Source organism: Falco naumanni, chromosome 8 (genome assembly GCF_017639655.2).
Source record: "Falco naumanni isolate bFalNau1 chromosome 8, bFalNau1.pat, whole genome shotgun sequence".
Classification (NCBI taxonomy): domain Eukaryota; kingdom Metazoa; phylum Chordata; class Aves; order Falconiformes; family Falconidae; genus Falco; species Falco naumanni.
The window spans coordinates 44,484,202-44,507,655 of NC_054061.1; the positions used below are offsets into that span (position 1 = coordinate 44,484,202).

The window sequence follows — 23,454 nt, forward strand, 5'->3', positions numbered from 1 at the left end:
GGGGAAAACAAATCTTCCAGTGTAATTATATGAAACTCCCTATTCTGCAAAACGATGATGTAGTTTTGAGTGACATAAATGCTGCCTTAAAATGAAAACACTGCTTGCTGAAAATTATGATTTTTATAGCCTTGACAGTAATGAAATAGCTGTTAAGAATATTTCAATGGAAAAGGCTTACCTGAGGGCTTTGTAAAAATATATAGCTTCAGTGAAAGTCTCTTGTCCAGATTTGGAGATAAACCATATAGCACTGTTGAATAAGTGCCAGTTGTGAAATTGATCAGAAAATCTGCATAACTGATAAGATTATGACTTGTACTGATTTATTATGCATCTATTGTTAACATTTTTTTAAAATTATAGACTGAGATGGCACGAACAGTAGCGATGGTAGCTGTCACTGTGGTGTGAAATATTCATACCCAACTGGGGAAGTTTGAATTCACACACCTGGTGAGTTTGGTCGGCATAGAGAGATTATAGGATTGAGACTCTTGAGTAAATTTACCACAGATATTCAGCTGTTTCTCTGGCCACAGCTAGGCTGTAGAAAGAACAAAAATTTAGTTTCTAGAAGTAGATAAAAATAAGTAAGCCAGCTGCTTTCCAGAGAGAAGTGGAGCACCTCCCTTCTCACTTAAATTGAAAGGAATGAAAATTATCAACCTCTTTGAGGTTGTGGTTCCTGAATTACTAATATTTGTTTTAGTATCCACATAACTAAGTTCCTATTGCTTCTTTTTTAATTTGGAGATTTTTCTAAGATAAAACAATTTGATCAAGACCTAAATGAATTTGTATTCATGCTTTCAAAAATGACAGGGGAAAATCATGCACTGGGAGTCATTCTTCATACTTTATAAATATGCTGATTTTTCTGGACTGCCATTAAAACTTAAAAATTATTCAGATATTCTCTTGACAGGAAAATTCCCTCTTAGTAGAATATCTCAAGAATAGATTGGATATATAAGCTCAAGATGGTTTACATTTTGTTCTAATATCTTCTACCATTTTTAATGCAGGCATCTATATGGGATGTCTGCCATATGTACTACCTCAAATCAGTTGGCGTCCACATGGTGAGGACTAAGCGAACCATATTACAATGCTGAAAGAAATCAATAATAAGTTAAATGTTTTTAAAACTTTGGATGTAAACTGGCTGGCATGCCTGTGAAAAGGTATGCATCTAACTCGAGAGATAATGCAATTTCTTGCTTTAAAATGATGAACAAATGCTTTGATTAAGCTGTGCTACTGCAGGTAAGGCTTGTAGCCAGCTTTTACTGTATTTACAATGTATTTTTTCAAAATAGTAAGAATGTATTTGTACAAAACCTTAAGTTGTATGGGGACGACGAATTGGACTGAGTGTAACCAAATTCAGTAAAGTCAAGTAATGAAAACCAAACGTAGCTAACATGCTGTTCTGAGGTAGGCAGAAGAAAAGATACAATAAACATATTTTATTAAACTCATGAGTACACTAAAGTTTAGTACTGGTTTTCACTACAGAAATTAGAAGACCTGATATTAATGTTTCAGACTATATAGCAGCCATTTCATGCTGTAATTTTAAGGGTATATTTTCCTTTTACCTCAGTGTGAGGAAAAAACTGTTTACCAATGTTGTGTCTAAATGTTGTTGCATAAATGCTTTACATGTTCTTTTTCATATGAAAAATAAGTGCTGAAGTAATAGTGAGACTATCCAAGTTTATAAATCTTGGGATTGGTTAATATTCTCAGGCTTAGATAGATATGCCTATATACGGAAACTTCCATTGGTTTCTTATGTCTTTAGCTGCTGTGGTATCTCTGTGTTGTGTTGGTTTTCTTTCAGTAATTCCTGATGCAGATCTGTTTGGGTGAACATGACAGAGAAGATGATTATCAAGTACTTGTGACTTTTAACAGGGCTTAGCTTTGCAGTGTCTGTTTCTTTGTTTAACCCCAGCAGCATAAAGAACATGAAACCACAGATTTTGAGAAAAGTTATTTTACTTGAAGAGATCTTCCTGTGTTGCAGAGGTGCCTTTGCAGTTCTCCAGTGCTTGTACCATCTTGGTACAAGGTACAATGTCTCTGTATCTCAGTGGCATCTGAGGTCATTCCTGGAGTCCCTGTCATTACCAGCATATCCTTACTCTTCATGTTTCTTGTAGAGAATTACTGCAAAATGAAAGAGAAAGATAATTGTGGGTTTTTTCTCAAATTGCTTTCAAAACGGGCATGTCATCTGCTTTCACAGTCCCATGTCCATTAAAAAAAATGAGGTATACGTCACAGTACTCAGTGGCCCTCTGGGAATGGGGAGTGCTTAAGTTGCTCTGAAGTTGGAATGATTGCCACAGCTATTTTGTTATCTTCATACAGTGTCCATAAATGAGACTAGCGCACATACCATTACTGAGAAATTGGACAGAAAAGCATAAGTAAAGACAAATGGACTAATATAAAGGGTCTCTCTCTGAAGGGCTCTGAAGTTTTACTGAAACTAATTCTGTCTGGTTAATCAAAATTAGGAACCTGTAGGGAGGATCAACCTAGCAACTCCGATAATGATAGTTTGTTATGAATAACTAAAACTGAATATGCAAAGCATAGTAAATGGATTGTTAACCCTTCAGCTGAAGGTGTTGAAGGCTTTTAATGATGCTTTTCAGGGATTCTCAGGCCTGTCTGGGAAGTAGGCTTTTTTTTAAAAAAAAAAGTTTGTCTTTACCTACATTTTTAAGGAAATTAAGTATTTAATGAAATATATTGGATCTTATTTCTTATTGCAGTTATAACTGTAAATCATAAAGCTGATTTTCACTCTGCTGAATGTGGGGGGGTTTAAGCCTCATGAGTAAACACTTTTGAGTGGCTGAAATTTGTCAAATACTTTCTGAAAGGAGTTTGCATCTTTAGTGGGGTTTTTGGTTTAAAATATGCATTTTCAGACTGCCTGTTGACCAACAAACATTTGAAAGTAGCAGATCAATCTGTATTGCCTTTACTTGAACAAGAATTTCTTAAAACTCTTGGCAGTTATCCTTCACTCACCTAGATTCTATGATGTATGTGTCTTGAAGAAGAGCCTATTCACTTGCAAATAAATACAGTATTTATTTTAACATGATAAAGCAGTAACAAGAATGCAGTCATACCTGTCTTGCTTACTACAGGCTGCAATCTGTTGCAGTGCTTTATACAGCCTGCTTCTAGCAAGCAGTAGACATGCTAATATCTGAAGGCATTGAGAGCTAATCTACACCAATATGCAAGCCAGATTCCAAGTCTAATATTTCACATACTCAAGGGGGAAATTCTGGACACTCTTACATCCTAGAAAAGCTACGTGTTGGTCTTTTTGCAGTCTTCAGACCCCTAAAACCTTTGTACAGAATCTTCTGTGAAGGAAGAGGCCAGTGGAACTACATCTCTAAGCTTTTCTGTATGGCATGAATAGCATGAGCCTGGATATCTGTCAAAAAAAATCTTTCAGAATTTTTGCTAGCTCACCTTACCTTCAGTGCAGTTTAGTTCAGACTTCTGTTTAAAAGATATTATTAATCTCTGAAGAGAAAAGATGGCTGGTAGGAGAATGCTGAGGAGCGAAGTCCTAGGTTGGTGTTCTCTCATTGTAGCCAGAGAGGAGTGCAAGTAGCCATGTTACCTCTGCTGTAGAGAACAGGACTGTCAAAAACTAGAGCACTACCCATTGTGCTCTCTTGAACCCCTTCCCAGACATTTCCTTTAAACCCTTGCGAACATTAAGCATTGCTTAAAATTAATAAGAGAGAGGTTATGCTTGATTCATTGTTCAGAGCAGTGCTGCTCTTTATCTGATGTGGATAAGCTTTAAACAACTTTGTTGGGGCTAAATTTGAACTGTTAAAGATAACATGGCTATGTTGTGTCTATTGTTCTAGTGCTGAGTTGCTAACACGGCCCCAGATGACCAGCGGCTCTGCTCTTTTCCTGTGGTCATCATCTTCTGGTACAGCTATCAAAACGCCAGCAAGAGGAGTCAAGAGCGTTAGGTAAGCGTGGGCTTGCAAGGAAGTTTTGACAGGCCAAAGTAGAGGACAGGAATTTCTTACATAAATAGATCTGAATATATGTCTGTAACATGACAACACTAATCTGATATACTGTCTGGGAGCTGATGTCTTCAGTTTGAATTACCTGTCTTTTGACCTGGGGGAAGTGTTTTCTCCTTAATATTGACCCTCAATGCTCTCACAGTCTTCCATACTAATGCTGAAGAGAGACACTTGTGTAACAGCTGATGGCTTTGCTTGAAGCTCACGCAATCCTCTGTTACCTCAAAATAGGTGTATCTGTTTATTGTGAGAGTGCTAATGAAATCCACTCAGATTAGGGAATATGAACTACTCAGTCAAACAGAGGGAAAGAAGATTTTTCTTGCCTCCCCATCTATTTTTTTCAGGCGGAAAAACTCGGTATCTAACTTCTCAGAGTATAGTGTGCCAATTGTCCATTTTTGTAGCTGTTCATATCATCCTATTTGTGCTTTTGTGCTATGTTTGCACCTTGTTATAAAATGTAGGTATTGTTTTTTCTGCTTAAACCACTTGCATTTCAATCAGGTGCACTTAACCTTACTTTTTGGAAAAGTTTTTATTTTTATTTCTGTAATATTGTAGCTAAAAAGAAACCAGAAGGGTAAAGGGTTTCAGGTATGGTGCTGCAGAAGGCCTACTATTTCAATAGTACTGATGACTGTTCACAGTGAACTGACAGACTCATCAAGGCAGAACCTGACTTAACCACAGAGAAAAGAGGGGAAAGAAAAAAGAATAAAATGGAGCAAAAGCCTAGCTAAGCTCATAACTGTAATGATCCTGAAAACTTTAGAGATGTGGGAAAGTCTGTATGAGACTGAGTTATGATTTGGGAAGTATTTTTTAAAAGTAGCAGAAAAGCACATGTTTCTTGTTTCCTGAGGATTATTTATGAAATATGCTTAATTTAAATAAATTATGTATTAAAAAATCCCAGAGTCCAGCTCTCCAAATTCATTCTGAGATGGGAGAGCCAAACCACATCATCTCCTGCAAAAGCATTTGAATGTTCTCATTGTAAACTGATGCCCTCCTATGGGATAAAAAGATACAATTCAGTGAGACATGTAACAATTATAACAACATATCACGAGGGGGAAATCCAGGCATTAGCTGTCTTGGCTCTACAGGGTTATTGGGCGAGGCAGGGAATAAATTTTGTTTCAAACACAGAGTAAAATGTTGTAATTACCTAAAAGTGGTAGAGAGCCAATTTACTGAATGTACGATCATTTCTGTTATTCCTTCATGCTACTATCACAGTTCCCCAACTTGAGTGATTTTGTTTGATCCATCTAGATAAATAAGATTTTCTGTTGGGTTTTATTTCATTATGGTTTGGAAGTAAGGGTGTTCTTTGCTTGCTTCCATGTTTGCTTGGGGGTATCGAGAGTTGGGATTTGCTGCTGCTATTGTTTAAGGATGTGGGTTGTTCTTTGGGATGTTTTTCAGATGAAGCAGATCAAAACGGACAGCAACATATGCCAGCATGGATCAGGAAGGGGACATCCTGAAAAAAGAAGCCACAAAGTAAGTAAAACAATGTGCTTCAGATGAGACTTTTCTAAATGCCCTTCATCACAGTAGTGCTGAATGTTCTAGCTGGCAGCTCATCTTTGAAATTTGGGTGATGGACATGATCCTTAAATATGGGACAGTTGGGTACATTAGTGACTGATCATAAAAGCCAAAGCAAACATATCGCTCACCTTCAATACGTTTTTATAAAGTGCTGTAGAACAGCAAAAGTTATCTGTCAAATAGGAGCATAAATCCATAGTCTTCACCAAATCTCCATTTGTAGAATTTTCTGGACAAGGCCAAATAATTACAGCAATAGTTTGTTGTTGGTTTGGGGGATTTTTTGGCATTTTCACTTGATTACAGATACACAGTAATTTATATCTGTACTCTTCAGCACTACAGGTGGTAGTCAGGGAAGTTCTGAAATACTTAGTTTTGAACAGTTTTCCACTTTTTTCTTTGTCAAGAGTTAAGGAAATTTATCATTTAAATTATTCAATTCTAGAAAAGATACACGTAAATGATACATAATTACTTTTCCCACCATTTCTGGTATGTAATAGATACCTGATGGAATGAATATATTTTGTAATAATGTACTGGATTACAAGTTATTATAACTGTGTGATTTTTTTTTTTTAAAAAAAACAACAACTCACAGGCTGCAAAGATACAAACCCATGATTTCGGGAACATCACAGATGTTCAGTGTACATACTGTTGTATACATTTTTAGGGAAAGAGCATGCCTGATCCGATAAGTTAAAATATTCACAATCCAAACAAAATGGCAATTAAAAGGCAACAGAGAGAGAACACTCAGGGAGGGAAAAAACCACAATCATAATAATCACCAGAAGGCAAATTTACTGCCCTGCCTGCAACTAAATGCATATATAATATATGTTATATATGAACATATAGTTCAGAATATGAAGAAACAAGAAACACAGTGGCAGAGTGCCTTTCCTCTATTTGTTTTTTCCATGGGCATGTAGTTATACTGTGACCTCCTTACAGTATAGGCAGGAGGCACCACAATGACTCTTCAAACCCACAGGCTGCAATACTAATACTAAAAAAATTGTCCTCTGATCAACAGATATTTTTTATACGCCCACAGTTATAAACACTGTATAATCATTGACTGGTCTTTGTTGCTAAAGATATTTATTGCATCACTTCCATTCCCGTGCTTACCCAGGGTACTCAAGATTTGTATTTGAGCATGTCCAGTTAATGGATGGAGATGAACTTAAAAGATACCCCGTAGTCTGGCTTTTGTAAATGAGTTCTAACCGATGCGCTGCTTACGAGCTTCAGCTAAGGGAATTGTACATCTGCATCGCGCTCCCTGCTGCTGCTGTGGGTCAGTGGTTTTTCCTGTGTGTTTCACATCTTCAGTAAACGTCTGTGTTCAAAGCAAAACCCCAAGTGTTCTGGAACTCCAACCTGCAAAGAGAGTCTCAGTAACCTTGCCTGCCGTGCACTCGAGCAGTAGCCACAGGGAAGGGACTAATGGATGGAAAGGGAAAACGGCAAAGAGGGGCCGAGCAGAGGGCTCGGGCAGCGCAGCGTTGCGGGGAGGGGGCTTTGCACTCCCACCGAAAGTGGTACCTCTGCGTGGCCCGCCTGGCCGTGTGCGCCTGGCAGGGGTGTTTCAAAGGTCTCCGTTGGCGTGGCGGGTGCCGAATGAAGCCTCCACAGCTGGAGCGGTTCGGCTCTGGGTCGCATTTTTCAGGGCTCCGTTGCAAGTGAGGGTCACCCAGCGTTTCCTGACGCCGTGCACAGCCGCGCTCTAGATGAGCGAGGGGACAGCGAGGGGAGGACCCGCGGAGCCCCGGAGCTTGCTGCCTCCCGCTCCTGCCGCCGCCGGGGCCCGGGCGAGGGGACCCTCGTCAGCAGGGGCTGCGAGCAGCCGCAGCCGCCCGCGGGCGGGCTCTGTGCGAGCCGGCTGCGCTGAGGGTGCGGGCTTGAGATAGAGCACCACCTAGAGGGGACGCGGGGCGGGGGAGCGGCGCCGGGCTCGGGGGGGTTGTGTCGGCCTTTTCCTGCCCGCCCGGGGGCGGCGGTCGCACCCCCGCCTGGGGCCCTGTGGCGCCGCCCGCTGACCTTGCCGGGCCTACGGGACGGGGCGGGCGCTGTCCGTGGTGCTGAGCCGAGCGGCGGGGCCCGGGCAGGGCGCGGGGGGGCGGGAGCCGCCGCGGGCATCGAGGTGCCAGAACGCCTCTTATTTCCAGCGTGCGGCGGCAAAGCCCGCTGGTCCCCACTGCCTGGCCCCTGTCCCTGACGGGCCCCAGCTCCTCCCAGGATGTAAATGTTTCTGTTAAGACTTGTCTGTCTGCTCCAGACGCGAAGGTGTGAGCGCACACGGCGTGTGCCTGCCGGGCGCACACCCAGCTGGGTCGCGCCTTGCAGTGACGACTGGCTTGGGAGTTCTTTGCATGATCTTCCGTTGGCTCTTTGCACTGCAATCCTGCCACGATTTCCAGTGACTGTTTGTTTACGTTTATAAAGACAATTAGCTACAGTTGCATTATTTGTCATGGTCTGCATCAAGCAAACGTTTTGCTCGATCGGTTGAAACCGCCTTTAAAACGATAGCCGGGAATAGACAGGAAAAGGTCGTGTCAGCAAGGACTGTGAATACCTTTAAAACTATGTTTAAAAGCTGGCTTTGGCGCTGTCGGTGTTTTCGTTACGTGTCCAGTTCCTGGACAGTAAGTGTGCTCGACAAAGCAATCGTCTTGGTCACTTCATGCTGTTAGTCGGCCGGTCTCCTTTCGAACAAAGGCTTGTAAGTTTTTGCTCTTCCCTCGAGTCCTTCAAGAAGGACACGTCCCTGCTGCTCGTTGCGCTGCCCGGCACCCCCCGCACGGGATGAAATTCTCTGGCTCCATCGGGCAGTTTCCCCTCCACCCGTCTCATTGCAGATTCCTCCCAGCCCCCTTACGTGCCATCTTTGTGAGAAGGGTTCGGTTTAGGCATCTGCGTGGCTTCCGCGACATGCCGAAATGTAGCACCGCGGCCAGCACCGCGAATGCTGGCGAGGCACGTTTGGGGTGTGGGACGGAGAACCACAGATTCGGGGTTGTCGGGGTTACAAAAAAAAGATGTTGTCTGAGCGTTTCTTGTTTTAAGCAAAAAGACGTCTGCTATAAACCCGTAATCTAACGGTAACGCCGAGGGCAAGTGGCAAGAACGCCGGTGTTCCCGCGGCGGTGCCTGGGCCTCTGCCACCCTCTGGCGGAGAGCGGGGCGGCGGGCGGTGCCGGCCGCGGGGCCGCCGGGGCGAGCCAGCGGGGCACGGCCAGCCTCGGCAGGGGCTGCGGGGTTGGGGGGGGGCTTTGCTAAGCCACTGTTCACGCGGACCCCGCCCGGCTCATTCGTGGCGCGCAGGGGAGTGCCGGGGCCGCGGGGCCGGCCGGAGCGGGAGTTGGACCCGGTGCGCCTGTGTGTGCGGCGCCGTGCCGCCCGTTCGCACAGCCGGCGACCTCGGGGCCAGCCGGTGCTGGCTAGGGAAAGCCTCCGGCGCCGTCCGCCCAAGGCACTCAACGAGAGACGTGCAGGGCAGAAACCCCTGACTGGGGGTGCAGCCCCATTCGCCGCGGGTGCCAGACCCGCCGCCCCGGGGCGAAGCAGACCGGCGGCGGCAGCCGGGGCCGGGTGGGCCGCCCCTCCCCGCCCCAGCCGGCCGCCCCAGCTGTCCCCAGCCCCCGTGAGGAGCGGCGCGGAGGGGGTGGCGGCAGCCCTGTGACTCATGCCTGCGTCGAAGCAGATCAACCGGCGATTCACGCTTTTGAAAAAGCAAATCCGAGCACTTCTGGAAAAAAAGGTCATCTCGCATTAAATTCCGCGGCGCGATTGATATTCCGACGTCGTTTCTGGCAGAGTTTATAAGCGGCGGGTCGCTCCCAGGCTGGAGTCGCCCTGCCTGCCTGGACTCCGGCAGTAAGAGTGTCCGCTCGCCCCCTCGGTAAGTCTCCTCTAACCAGCGTCCTATTTTTTCAAACCTTCGGGAACCTCTTTCAGGATCTGGAGTCGTGTGTCCGTCTGTGTCCCCCGTCCGTCCCCCCCCCCCGTCCCCCCCCCCCCCCCAAAAATCGGCTTTGGTCGCTGTCGTACCTATAGAGGGATAACGGGTATTTTGAGACAGCCAGCGCCTTAGACATTGTGTTAACCTGTTACTTCACTTCCAGGCATTGTCTAGAGAATCTCTTCTGCTTTATGGTTGTTTTCTCTTTCCTTTTTAAAAAGTGATATACCTGTTCTCCATTGAAATCATTGATCTGTTGCGTTTACACGCGGGCGTAAATCCGCCCATCAGTAGAAATGAATCGGTAGCTACCGACTCGGAAAAAGCCGCTAACAAAGAAAGCGTTCGTTCGTTACCGCGACCTTCATTTTCTTTACAAGGGGAAAAAAATAAATCACAGGTAGCCGTGGGGACAAAGAGACGAGCGGGGCACTGACCCGGCAATTCTCGATCAGCGACCCTGTATTGGTTATCGGAGCACCGTGTCCGCCAGGAAAGAGCCGAACATCTGGCGAGGAGCGAGGGCTGGTCAGCACCTTCCTTCCCCAGACAGACATGCCTTCTCCTGCCATTTGTGCCGCTAAAGCAAGCGCGGGCACGGGAGAGCGCTGGTTAGCGCCGGAGCACGTACTGGTCCCGCTTGGCTGAAACGTGTGTGTGCAAATACACGTGTGGTGCCTGTCCTCGGACCTGGGCAAAATGCAGCTTTGTGGTGGCGGGGTTCGTCTGTCGGTCTTTACTGAACGCTTAGTCTGGCGTGTGTTTGGGGCTCGGATGATAACGCACAGACGGGCTCCGTTTGGGACTGTAGGTCGTTTAGGCTAGTAATTTCGAAGCCCGCTTTGCATGTTGGTTGCCATTTGACGCGAGCCGCATAATTGCCCTGCTCAGCGGCCACCGATATAATTGCGATAGACTTCACGCTCCGCTAAATCCGTCATTCAGGCGCGGGGGTAGCGCCTCGGTATCCAGCGAAGGGACGATTTTGCTCTTCAGCCTGTCGAGGCATTTTCCTGGCGCGCCGCTTGCGCCTGGCCCCGCGGCCCCGGCGCGGCCGCCCCCGCCTGCCCGGCCGCTGCACACCCCGCCGCCGCCCCGGGACCACCGCCGCTCATGCCGGGCTGCAGCCTGCCGGCCTCCGGACGGGACTCCTGTGCGGTTCTCCAGGAGGCCGGACCACTAAAACCGCCTTTTCTTCCTTCCAGCAAATTCCTTGCTGCCCAGCCCTCAGAGGAATATCGGAGAAAAGCCGGGCTCCGGGGACAGGAGCTTTTCTGAAGGGATGGCTTCCTCCGCTCCCTCGTCCTCCAACGACGCTCCGGACCCCACCCCAACTAATTTACGGCCCACAGGTAGGTTTTATTATTTTCCTCGTTTAAAGCGTTTTGGAGGTTTTCTCCACCTAGGCTTGGAAAGACCGATTTCGAAACGAAACGGTAAATCCATGTAGCCCTGTTCCGCGCCATTAAACAAGGTGCGGAAAGTGGTCTACACAAAGAAACCATCTTTCTGGTGGGAGTGGGAGAGGTTGGTTCGTGGCGAACAAAACGCTGGGGGGGGGGGGTGGGGAGCCCACCTCGGCGGCCAGCGCCGTCTTTATCTTCCAGCCACATTTGAGGGATTTAGACAATAAATCGAACCCCCAGATAGCCAAAAAATTGGGATGTTGTAAGGGGTGTGGAGAAAATGAATCAGTTAAAGGGCGAAGTACACCAGTGGCTTAAAGCGGATGTGTCGGCCCCCGCCCCCCCTTACATTTTATAAATGCTAATGCTGCAGCTTCCTTTCAGCCTACGCTGAAGCCTGTAATCAAGCGAAATTTGGATGCTAATTGTAGCTTTTCAAAGCCTTACATTCCTAATTGCTCTGAATTCGCCTTGAGTTATTGAGGTGTGAGTGGGAAGCAGAGGCTGCTGCAGGTGGATAGAGAATCAGTTTATAGCCCTGCCAGGCACTTCAGACCGTCGCTTACTGAAAATAAATTTATAAGAGGCTCGATGCTGTAACGCATCAGAGACAAAGAGCGGGCAGCAGTAAGAAATGAAAGGTTGTCAGGCACAGCAAAGCGGGGAATAGCTTTTACCCTGAAAGGGCTACAAGGCACGAACATCGAAGCCGTTATTGTCATTATTCTGCAAGTAGAAGGAACGGGGGAGGGGGCGAACGGCAGCCCCGGGTCTTGTTCCAGGCGGGGGTGACAGGCACGGCTGCCTTTGGCTGAGGTGTCACATGCAGAAATCGAATTAACCGGCCACGCAGCTAAAAATGAGATGACCTCTGACAGCAGCACCCGTCTTGCCCGCCCGGAGCTCCTCCGCCTGGCCGGGAGCGCCTGGGCGCTCCCCCCGCTTCGCCCTCCTCGGGGGCCCGGCCGCTGCCCTCCTCGCCGGGTGAACCGCCCCCGTCCCAGCGCCTCTGCCGCCTTCCCCTCTCCCCCGCACACACACATGCGGTCACCGGCCAGGGGGTCCCCCGTGGCCGCTGCCGGCCCTGCGGCTGCCGCCGGCAATGGGCCGGCGGGGCTCGGCTGCGCTCTGAGCCGAGGCCGGTGCCCCGTCCGTCTAAGCCCCGGACTTGGCTCCCCGTTTTCACCGAGCTCCACGGGGGCCGATGGCCGCGGCTCACAGCGGCTGGGAAGGAGCCTGCTCCCTCCGTCGGTGCGGTCGCGCCCGGCGTGCCCTCGGGCGTGCAGGGCCGGCTGGCCAAGGGCTGCCGGGCCCGGGGCCGCCACAGAATGGGCTGGGCCGGGCCGCGGGGCGCACAGCGATGCTCCGGGGCGGGGACCGGGCCGGGAGCGTCCCTAGTGCAGCTGTTGGAGGCTCGTCAGTGATGGCGAGGCTCGGTCATGCAGGTCTGGTCATCTAGTCAAATACTATTTTTCACCCAATTAATTCCCGAAGTCTTCGGTGACCCCATTTCACACCACTTTATATTAAGCTGCCACTTCCCTGGAGCCCCGCCAGTAAATTATTAGACGTTCGGGTCCCGAGGCGCTTTCCCCCTCCTCTCGGCGGGCCAGCGCGTCACCTCGCTGTCACCCGAGCCTCAGCTGCCCCGCGCCCGGCACGCTCCGGCGCCGCGGGGCTCGGGAAGCCGCTGTCGCTCCCGGCGTGGGGCTGCGCGGGGGGCCCGAGGGGACGGACGGCCGGGTCCGCCGCCCCAACGGAACCACTCTGCCCTGTCTTCCAGCTTACGACTCGTGGTGTGGCGTGGCTCACGGGTGCACCAGGAAGATCGGGCTGAAGATCTGCGGTAAGTCCGGCCGCGCCCCGCCGAACGGCACCTCACACGGCCGCGCTTGGCGGCGCGCCATGCCTCACCGAGCCCGAGGGGCGCGCGGGAGCAGCGCCGGGCCAGCGGCCCCGGCCCTGGGCGCCCCCTGCCGGCGGCCTCGGGCGCCCCCTGCAGGCTGCACGGCGGCCCCGGCCCCGCCGCCAGCCCTCCCGTGGCTTGCGGCGGCCGCGGGCCCCGCTGCATCTCTTGCCATAACCGGGGGCGTGCAGGCGCTGGCCGCCCCCGGCGGGGGGAGCGCAGGGCCCGCCGGGGAGGCCGGCGGTGAGGAGGAACGGGCGGGGGGGTTGGCCACCTCTCCCTGTCTGAAATTTTTCAACCTTATCTGACTAGAAAATACGGATCTCCTGGGGGAAAAAGATTAACGAGAGCCTTATTAAAGAGCAATTCGTCAGCTTGCTGCGCTGGTAAGATAGCGCTGGCAGCCAGTCAGCGCGCAGGCACATGAAATGCAGGAAGGAAAACAAATGCACAATCAGATCACAACGTTATAGCAAGAGATTCATTTGCAGATAACAAGCTGTCTTCCTTCTCCAGATTTCTCAGTGGCGCCTTCGCTTTTGGAGACAAACAGTCAAATCTTCATTTTCTGACGGGGAGAATCGTTCAGCCTAGCCCGTGCCCCTTATGAATTGAAATCATGTCCCATTTCCCCCGGCTACTGCTTTTTTGGGGGATGGGAAATTATGTCTCAGGAGAAACAGGCCTTTTGTCAAAGCAACGATATTTTTAAACCTCTTGCCCTACTTGCCCGAGTCGAAGCTCATTCACTAAACGTTTTGTCACCTGGAAGTTTGGACTGGAAAAGAATCAGGGTGTGAATGTTTAGTCCTGTGTCTATTAGAGAATTCATTGGTACCCGCAGGCGACATTAATGAGTAGTCGCTTAGTTCTATAAATAGCTCCTGATCTGAGTTTAATGGACCGTTTCCCTACCAGTCCCTTCAGTGGCTGGAGCGATGGGCTTTTTCATCATCATTTTAATTTAGCCCGGCAAGCAGAACTGATAAAGTAACGCACCGTTAGGCTTGCTCCGTGTTGCTAGACTACCAGGGTTACAGAGGGATGTCGCAGCATCTCTCGGTGAGATCAAATACACTGAAAATTAAAGATCCCACCATTTTGGATTTGAGAAAGGCAAAAGAGTGTAGTGGAGGGTTTGTGAAGGGAGCTCAGAACAAGCGGGGCTGATGTAGTTTTGGCTCAGGTTCGGTGCTCGATTTCCCTTTTCTGGCTCTTTTCTGTTTCATACGGAAAATATAGCCTGAATAGTGATGGTGATTAGGAATAATCGGATTCGATGGCGACCACTGTTCTTGCTCGTGTGAGCCCTCCCACTCGAATCTAGCACCCGCACAAAGACAGAGAGGGAAGGTTGCCTTCGGTAAATATATAGCATGAAGTATTGATGTTGCCAAGAATCTTGGTTAAACATGCCAAACAAGTTGACGTTTGACTAGTACGTAAGATATCCCCCTCATCCTTACCTTTCACAAAACGTCACTTCGGACCCTAAATACTGTGCTGTCACAAAGCGGTAGTAAACCAGGCGCCGCGGAAGTGTTTTGAATGCAAACTTTAAATAAGAATTGAGCTGAGAGAAAAGGCAGGTCGTGAACGAGTCGGTTCTTCCACCTGTGTTGTATATTATGTGTTTGACGTTTTCAGTAATTACATATCCAAGATGTATTTAATTTCTTCTGAAACAACTGACCGATTTAAGGATTAGCTCCTTTCCTTTCTGGTTGAAAGGCACCGTCTGAAAAGAGCCCTGCCGCTGCCACCCCCTGCTCTTCGTCTCTGCACATACCCACTTTAAAAAAGAGAACATATTTTAAAGGGGTTTAATGAACTGTCACGCAGGCGAAGTACGGGCAGATCTCCCCCTGTGTCTGGAGTCGCATGCTACACCTTTCACTCCCACCTCGGCAATTATTATTGCTGCTGGGACCGATCCTGCTAACGTTTGCTCGGCATCAGCGGAAATACTCGACGTAGTAAAATTGCTCAGGTGCGTCTTCAGCTGTTTGGCCCCGGCCAGCTGATGATCCCCTGCCCAGGAGCAGCGCCGGAGAGTGGGCTTTCACAAGGAGCCGTGTAAGTCAGAAACATCAGCTTGTCTCCGGAGTCAGGGGGATTGATGCTGCCGAGCCACGTAGGCGGTGCTGAAACCCCCTGCCGCGGAGGGAACCACGGTCTCCTGCAGCCACCACCGACGGCGTCGACCGGCGGCCACGGGCCGGGACCCGGCAGGTCTGTCCCTGCCTCGGGAGCTGCGGTCCCCGCGGGGGGTCACACGCCTGCCTTGTGCGAAGCCTGATGTGAAATCACGCCGGGTTTGTAGCCACGATGGGGACCGAGGGACTCCGGCGCCAGTCTGGTCTCACTCGGCTTTTAAAAACCCGGTCTCTAAAAGCGCATCGATGAAAATACCTGTCGGGGAGGCACCTGCTGCTGCGGGGAAAGGCTGCGCTCTCCGCCACTGCGGGAGAAGCAGCGCGGACGCTATTTCACGCGCCGCTGCTCGCTGGATCTCTCCTACGCCGCTTTGCTTTTCGCATGGGATACGGATGGAAGATTTGCTGCAGTCCTGCGCTTCCCCTTGGCGTGGAAGGAGCCCGGGAGGGCAGGCTGCCGCGCCTCCCCGCATCCCGGGTCGCGGGTGGGCGCCGGGGAGCGTCCCTCGCCCTCCCGGGAGCGGGGCTGGGGAGGGCCCTGAAGCCCCGGAGCGGGGGGCGGCCGCTGCCCTGCTGGGCTCCCCCACCTACGGGGCCCGGCAGGACCGTCACAGGTCGCCGTGGGCGAGGGACCGGGGCGCACGGTGCGTTCCGCGGCCGAAGGAGCCGGTGCTGGGCGGCAGCAGGTTCCTCCCTTCGGGCTTTGTTGTTTGTTTATGTATCTCCGCCCGTCGTGGGGCGGGGGATGGGGACACGGCTCCAGGGGGGCCGCTGCTCTTGCAGGCGTCTCTTGTCACGTAACTCTTCCCGCTGAGCATCGCCACCGAGAGCCTAGAAGAAAGAAGATAAAGCGAAATGAAGCCACAGGATCTGGGGAAAGAGGATCGCGCCGGAATTTAGTCTAGACGGCACCTGCCCCAGTATCAGCTGCTCCACCTCGTGAGCGGGAGAACAGCACTAGCTGTTGCAGGAGCTGGTCACTGCAGCAAGAATCGTTAAAAGTAACGACACCAAAACTAAAACTGGAAAAAAAAAAAAAAAAGGCAGTGTTCCTGGACGGCTACCCCTAAATTATGCACGAAGAGAGTTTCCCTTCAATATTTTTTAAATTTCTCATATAATTCGTATTCCTAAGAATATCATGGAAAGAAACTGATTAGTAGATCAACATTAAAAGGCAAAACGTGTTCACTGAAAGGATGGGCTCGACAAACCTGCCTGCGAACAGCCCTCTTGGAGACTGGTCTGGGGGCCCGACTGGTGCAGAAGCGGCTGCAGGCTGGGGGCTCCATTTTGGATAGCTCTTACGGGACTGTCAGGCTGGCGGCCGGGTCTGGGGCACGGGTACCGCGCCGGGAGTCACTGGCCCAGAGGCTCTGCGTCGCTCCCTCCTCTCCGCACGGCGATGGGCCCCCGGGGCCTGCCCAGGCTGCAGGGGGCCCGGGCAGGCCGGCAGTGGGCGCCCGGCGGCAGGAGCCGCACTCCCGGTTCGCTGTCGGGGGTCCGGGAGTCCGGAGAGCGGAGGGCGCCGGAGGGAAGCGGTGTCGGAGGACGCGGGTGAGCAAAGGGTCGGCGTTGGTTTTCCTCCTTGCCAAGTCTTCCTCTCTGGCGGATATCCCTGGCCGTGACAAGCGTTGGTTTCAATGGTTACTTGCTTTAAAACAAAAGAAAGGCAAAAGGAGGCCGGCGCTGCGGCACTGTCTCCTCCAAACACACAGGCATGCTCTTTGCAGCCTGGGAGGTTAAAATCCGATGCCTTCGTTAATAACGAAAAGCCCAACACTACGCATGTGGGCATGGATTTAATGGATCAAATCCTGAAAATCAATTGTTCTCCCTGCCTTGTTAAAGTAGGTGGGTTCCCTTACTCGCCACGGGCCCTGCGTGGTGCCCACCGCTGTAATTCTTGGGGTGTGTGTGTATTATTGTTGCCGTTGCACATAGCAGCGGTTGTGATCGGGTCCTGGCTGCAGGGCTGCGTCTCCAGTGAGAGCAGAGCTCCTTGAGACCCCTGGGGATGATTAGTGTTAGTATCGAAGCATCTTTCCAGGTGGAAAATCTGCATCTCCCAGACACATGCTGGTATGTACTGATGACAGGAAAGCGGGGTTGGTGGGCACTACTGGTATCCTCGGAGCTCTGGCGCTCCCGGGATGGCTGCTCCAGAGTGGCTGCTCGTTCTCATGCCTTTTGTGCGTGAGAGCACCACGAGGAGAACTGAAAGTGGCCCTGATTTTAATCATACATCATTGCCCCTGTCTGCTAGGTCCATAAACTTTGCCTGCAGGCTGAAATAGCATTGACTCATCCTGAACTCTCTTCCACTGGCTGATTACTGAAGTGGAATCTGTCTGATCGACTTAATAAGAATTTACCACTGCACTAAATGATGAAAATTTGTTTTTTGCATGGCTGCATTTTTGCAGTTGATGGCATTTTGAGCTCTCCCTCCTGGAGGCAAATAATCCCCATAAATACTCTTATTCCTGACCTCATTAGTCAGATCCAGAGCCAACACGGCTTTGAACTGTTGGCTGGAGAGCAGCTTTAGATATTTCTAAACATGTTGGGAAGTGAGAAAACTCTGACCTGTGCACCTTGCAATAACAATGTAGGGTTCCTGCAAAGGACCAACAGCCTGGAAGACAAGGGCCGGATCGTTAGCTCCCTGAAGGAAAGGCAGTCCTCCAAGAGCCTGCTGACATGCGAGAACAGCGAGAAGGGATCCAGGTTCCGGCGCACCGAGACGGACTTCTCCAATTTGTATGCCAGAGGTAAATGCTCTTTACAGCTTCTGCTTGCTCCAGCTCGGCCACATCCCTTTGTAGTCTGCCCTCGCCTCCCTTGAAGGGCGGCCACGTTCAGACCGTTCTTTTGCTTGGCTGTTTTTGAAGGAAGCTTTGTGAGCGTGTGTGTTTGCTGAGAGCCCCACTGGCGATGTGCACAGGTTTCCCGAAATGCAGTTTTCCGTACTTAGGGCTGACCCTCTGCAGCTCAGCCCCAGCCGCTCCTCCGGGGTCACTCCAGGTCCAGCCTCCGGGAGCACAGGAATTTTCTGTTTTATTTCCTCCTTCGTAAAATAGCAATGAACCGGTCTGTGGTCGCTGGTATGGGGCCATTGACGAGGAAGGTGAGGACGGGAACTCCATCTCTGTGGGGCAGGGGAGGGGAGCGCTGCAGGAGAGGGCGGGTGCGGATTTGGGGTGCCTGTGGCCTGCGGGAGGGGAGGGCCCCCGCACACCGCTGGCGCTGCAGCGCGTCCTGCTGGCCGGGCTGCCCCGGCGGTGGCCCCGCTGTTCCCGTGGAAGACCTGGGCTCGCCGTTCCCCACCGGGCGAGAGGGACCGGGACCCCCGGCGGCCGCGGCGGGTTTCGCTCGGGACCGCGGGGCCGCGGCTCACCTCTCGCTCCCAAAGAAAGCGCTGACAGCTGGTTTGCCTCGCAGATTTGCTGCCCGCCAAGAATGGCGAGGAGCAGACCATGCAGTTCCTGCTGGAGGTCGTGGACATCCTCCTCAACTACGTGAGGAAGACGTTTGACAGGTCCACCAAAGTGCTGGACTTCCACCACCCGCACCAGCTCCTGGAGGGCATGGAGGGCTTTAACCTGGAGCTCTCAGACAACCCCGAGTCCCTGGAGCAGATCCTGGTGGACTGTCGGGACACACTGAAATACGGAGTGAGGACAGGTAGGTTCCCATATGCGACTCTGGAGGGTCTCTCATGGGGCTTTTCTCTGGCCGCCGGTGAAGGGAGCGGGCTCAGGCCCACGGAGGTCAGCCCACGGCCCCTGCCCTGCCTCCCTGGTGGCTCAGCTCCGCGGCTGCGGGCGTTGGAAGTGTCTCTGCTCAGAAGCTTCCGTTACTGATGTGGCATCCGTCCCTGGCGGGCCGGGCTCGGTGCTGTTTGCAGCGCCCAGAAACAAGTTTTTAAGACGTAATCTCTTTCACTTGATGAAATGCGAGCTGTCGGTATCCCCGGGGAGCAATATCATTAGGTAAATGAGGGCATAAATGACACTGAATTTGCAGTTTTTCTTCTTTATGTTCACCAGACGTTTAATGAAAAAGAGACTGAAATCCTAGGAATCATCAGTAAAGGAACCCTGTGGATTTCAGTCCATTAGCCAAGAGCCCCGCCTCTCCAGGTCCCTCCGAATCGGATAGCAATGCCCGTTTATAATCGCTCCTTTTACCGGGTGAGCTGTAGCCAGGCTCCAGAGCAAAGTCTGTTCTCTTTCAGGCTGTTTTGGCCTGGAACGTTTTACATCTGTATCAGCAGAAAGCTGGCTGGCCACAAGCCCTGCCTGCTGTACTTATCCAAGCAGGTCAGGAACTGGAACAGTAAGGGAGCAGGGGCCGTGTCTCCTCTCCCCAGTCTTGCTCCAGCGTTTCAGGGCTGCTAAACGCTGCCTGGCGAGTTGCCCCCTTCGGCTCGGCACGGCGTGGCAGGGGGGGGGGGGCCTCCCCGCGGAGCTGAAGCTGCTGGAGGTCTGGAGGGATGCTCTCGCCAGTCTCTGGCTAGGCAACTGCGAGCAATAGCTCCTAAGGACGGGGCGCAAGTTTCTGCTCTGTTTAGTTATGCAGCTGTGCAAACCCAGCGCAGTGCATTCAAGGAACAAGATCTTGACAACAAATGTGGCAGTTAGTTGCCTGTCTTTTCCCATTTACACGGTGGCTTGATTTATTCAAGAGTGTTGGGGCATATTTTTATTTTTTGTGCCTTTAATCAAAAGGGAGTGTATTTCACTCCCGGCCCCGTGGGCTGTGGAACAGGTGGCCAGCAGCAAAGCGGGAGGCACTGTGGTTGTGGGCCTGCACCGGCATTCCACTATGCACTGAGCCGGGATGTCGAGCAAGCTCTTCCCCTCACCTCGACCTCCCCCAGAGCTTTTGCGGGACCGGCAGGACTTGTCCCCGGGAGCTGAGAGGTATCTGATAAGACACCAGCTCTGTTCGAAGCAGTACCGGGTGCGGCTTTAAAGAAGAGCTGCTCGGACCCTGTGGCGACCCAGGACACATGCCCTGGCTTCCCGGGTCCCCAGGTCCCACGTTCCCTCTCCAGGCGAAGCTCCCTCCAAAGCCAGCGGGGCGGCACCGGCAGCCTAGCCTCAGGAATCCGCAGGCTCTCTGACAGCTGCTGGAGGTCAGCGGAATGACTGTTACAACTGCGCGGCGCGGCGGCACTGGCCGGCCAAGCGAACGGCTGAGCCGTGGGGCTCCGGGCCGCAGCCCCAACCGCCCGCCCCCGCCGGGAGCAGCCCGCCCGTGTCCGCGGCAGCCGCCGGCTCTGCCCGTTGCGGGACGCGGCCGCGCCGGCGAGTCACGCCTCCAAAAGCTGCCCGCTGACACCGCTCGGAGCAGAATCGCATTTATTTCTTTATGTCAGAAGATGCTGATGTCCCCCGCGTTGAGCCAAATGCGACGTGACAGGGTCGCTCCGGGCGTCGAGCGCTGAAGCCCCGGCTCGGGCTTGTCTGTGCTCCCGGTGTATTTCCAGCGTGTCCTTTCCCGGGAGGGCAGAGATAACCTCGAAGCCCCTCATCGTTTGTTGGGAATTTCCTCTCTCGGTGCCAGAAAAGCAGACCCCGATAGTCCGGCTTGTGAAGTTGTTAAAGGAACTTTAGCAGAAGCACAGGAATACGATCGACTGCGGCCTGAGGGCAAAGCCCTTGTGTATGAGGTGAACCCTCTGCAACCACGCGGGGAGAACGCCCGCGCCGGGGGCTGCCGGGGGTCCCGCGGCAGGGGAGCACTGCCCGCCCAGCACCCCCGGGCTGCCCCCACCCGCAGCCCCGCTCCCGGGGGTGAGCCCCCTCCCCTGTCCCCGCAGGTGCAGATGTCCCCGCCCTGCAGGAGGTCCCTGGCGAGCTCCCCCCTCGGCCGCCGCCCCCCGCCCCGCGGAGGGCCTCTGGGGGTGGGCTAGCCCCAGCCCGCGTGCCGGAGGTGTTTTAAGGCTCAGCCGGCGCTGAGGCTTTCCCTGTTCGTGTAAAGACCGGTGACTGCATACAGGAGCTCCCTCCAGGGCGGGTTTTCAGGCTCCGAAGCAGGCAGCGGTGGGCGCCGCTTAGCGCGGGCCGTTCCGGGGCGCTGGGGCGGGTGGGACCGAGACCGGAGCGGTGCCACCGGAGCGGTGCTGAGTTGCTCTCAATTCTATTTCCAGGTCATCCTCGCTTTTTCAACCAGCTGTCCACAGGGCTGGACATCATCGGCCTGGCGGGGGAGTGGCTGACATCCACCGCTAACACCAACATGTAAGCGGAGTAGGGCAGGGGGCGCTGGCCCAGCCCTGTGTAGGGTCCGGCTTTAAATGAAGGTCTTTAGCTCCTCATATCTGCCTTGGTGTGGCGGCAGTGCAGTGAGAACGGTTAAGTAAAGCTGAACAGTTTGGCATTTTTGCCAAATAGAAATGCAAATACCCCAGAGCTAATTAAGACACGATGACTCCAACAAAATAACCTGAAATTATTTTTTTTTTTAAGCTTTGGTTCTAGATTGAATAATTATGCCTCTATCCATACATGAACACTAGAATACAAACCGTAGAAGTTTATTGTCTTTTCTCCTGTTAACTCCAGAGGCAGCAGGGTTAGGGCATCACCTGCTCCTGTTCAGGTGCTGGTAAAAAGTGGCTTCTGGGTGGCTTCAGGATGGTTAAAACCATAACATTGAAAATGAATTTGATGATAATGAAGGAATTAGTAATTCATTAAAGTTGTGTTTAAATAAATAAATGGAAGTAGAAAAAAGTAAAATTTTACATCTAGAACATATCAATGAGGAAGTTTTTCCTAATTTTTCTTGAACACAAAATTAACAAAAGCTAGATGTAAATGTAAGGTATTACGTTGAATTTTTGCAACAGAGCGTAATTAATGAACACAACCCTCACGCCCCCAAACAAAAAACCTTCTAGCCAGTTTTTATCTATATATTGATTCGTATATGCTAAAAAATGTGATGGGAGTCCAAATACTCGCCAGGTAACAGGCTGTTCTGCTTTAGTTCTGCATTGGTTGTATTTAAACTCCAAAGCTACCTCTGTTTTGAGTAGTTTGTTGCTAATTTGCAGAACGTAGGAGCTATATCTGCAGACTGGAAAATGAACAATATTTTAACTGGCTTATCCATGAGGATATGGTTCGTTAAGTGTAGCTGATTACTAGAAGCTCTATGTTGATTACGAGCTGTGCCTGTTTTGTGACATTGGCAATACAGAAAAATAAATAAGGTGCTCCAGCCAAAACCAGCTTGCTCTTTGTAATAATCATCTTCTCAATTAGTCTCTGCTAAAAATTGGTATGAGAGATTCAGATTTAAAGGCTGATTGGGAAGAAACACCAGCAACATATATTTTAATCATAAAACAAGTATTGCAAAGTGCTTCAAAGTGTTGGTTTTGGGGTGGTTTTTTTCTTGGTACACAATTAAAAATGAAAACAAATCTGATTACATTTCTAAAAGAAAACTTTGTTAAATATCATTCCTCTGTGACAAAAACATTCTTCAGAGTGTGTCACTCTTTGCAAGCTCCTTTTCCTTTGGCTAACTTACTTATCTTAGCTTAGTTATACTTTTGTAATCGGTGAAATTGCTCAAATCTGATAGGACATAATAGAATTCAGTCGTGTGGCAGACTGTGAGAGTATTATGAAACATTACTGTCATTATTAAGAACATCACTTTCACTTTTGAAAGAGTAACTTCTTTTTTAAATGAGGTTGCTTTTTCATTTGGTTTTAAAAGTCTATTGTTAAATAGCTAGTTCTGTAAAGCTAGTTTCTGATCCATTTATACTTTAAACAGAACCTATCTTGAAAATATTTTTCTGTAAGCATGAAAATTGAATATTTATTTGCTTGTATGAAGTTTAGCAAATGCAAAATAATACATTGCTCTCTCTTTTTTTTAAGCAAACCAAGGTCAATATTATATGCTTTCAAATAACACAGTAATTGCAAGTAATGTTAAAGCAAGATGTTTGTAACATATAATTCAAGGAACTGACAGAAGAGGTTATTAAAAATAGCCACATCGTCTCTGTGAGCTCTGGGGAACGTATTTGTTTTGAGCGGTGTTTCAGCACAGAAGTGCAGGTTCTGACCCTTATCTAGAAACGGTTCTAACCTATCACAGCTACACAAACATGTAACAAACAAGTGACAATAACACTGGATTATGATAGGGAATGTTTTCCGTTTGCCATTTTTTCTTTTCTACCTATAAATAATACTTAACGTATTTGATAACAATTAAAAAATATGTTTTCATTCATCTGTACTCTCTTAAAATTTTAAATCGGCATTAGGAAATGTCACTTAAATGTCACTGTGAAGATAATGTATTAAAT

General features: G+C 50.4%; 1 protein-coding gene across 1 annotated transcript in view; it reads left to right on the forward strand.

Moving 5' to 3' along the window:
• The first annotated feature begins 9,087 nt into the window (after positions 1-9,087).
• The window catches only part of GAD1 (glutamate decarboxylase 1), a 34,489-nt gene continuing 20,122 nt past the window's right edge, over positions 9,088-23,454 (forward strand). Inside the window, exons 1-6 of the mRNA XM_040604692.1 lie at positions 9,088-9,579; positions 10,845-10,991; positions 12,829-12,891; positions 17,723-17,881; positions 18,552-18,794; positions 21,268-21,358. Coding sequence (XP_040460626.1) covers positions 10,922-10,991; positions 12,829-12,891; positions 17,723-17,881; positions 18,552-18,794; positions 21,268-21,358 — 626 coding nt within the window. The 5' untranslated portion in view covers positions 9,088-9,579; positions 10,845-10,921. The remainder of the gene's footprint in view (positions 9,580-10,844; positions 10,992-12,828; positions 12,892-17,722; positions 17,882-18,551; positions 18,795-21,267; positions 21,359-23,454) is intronic.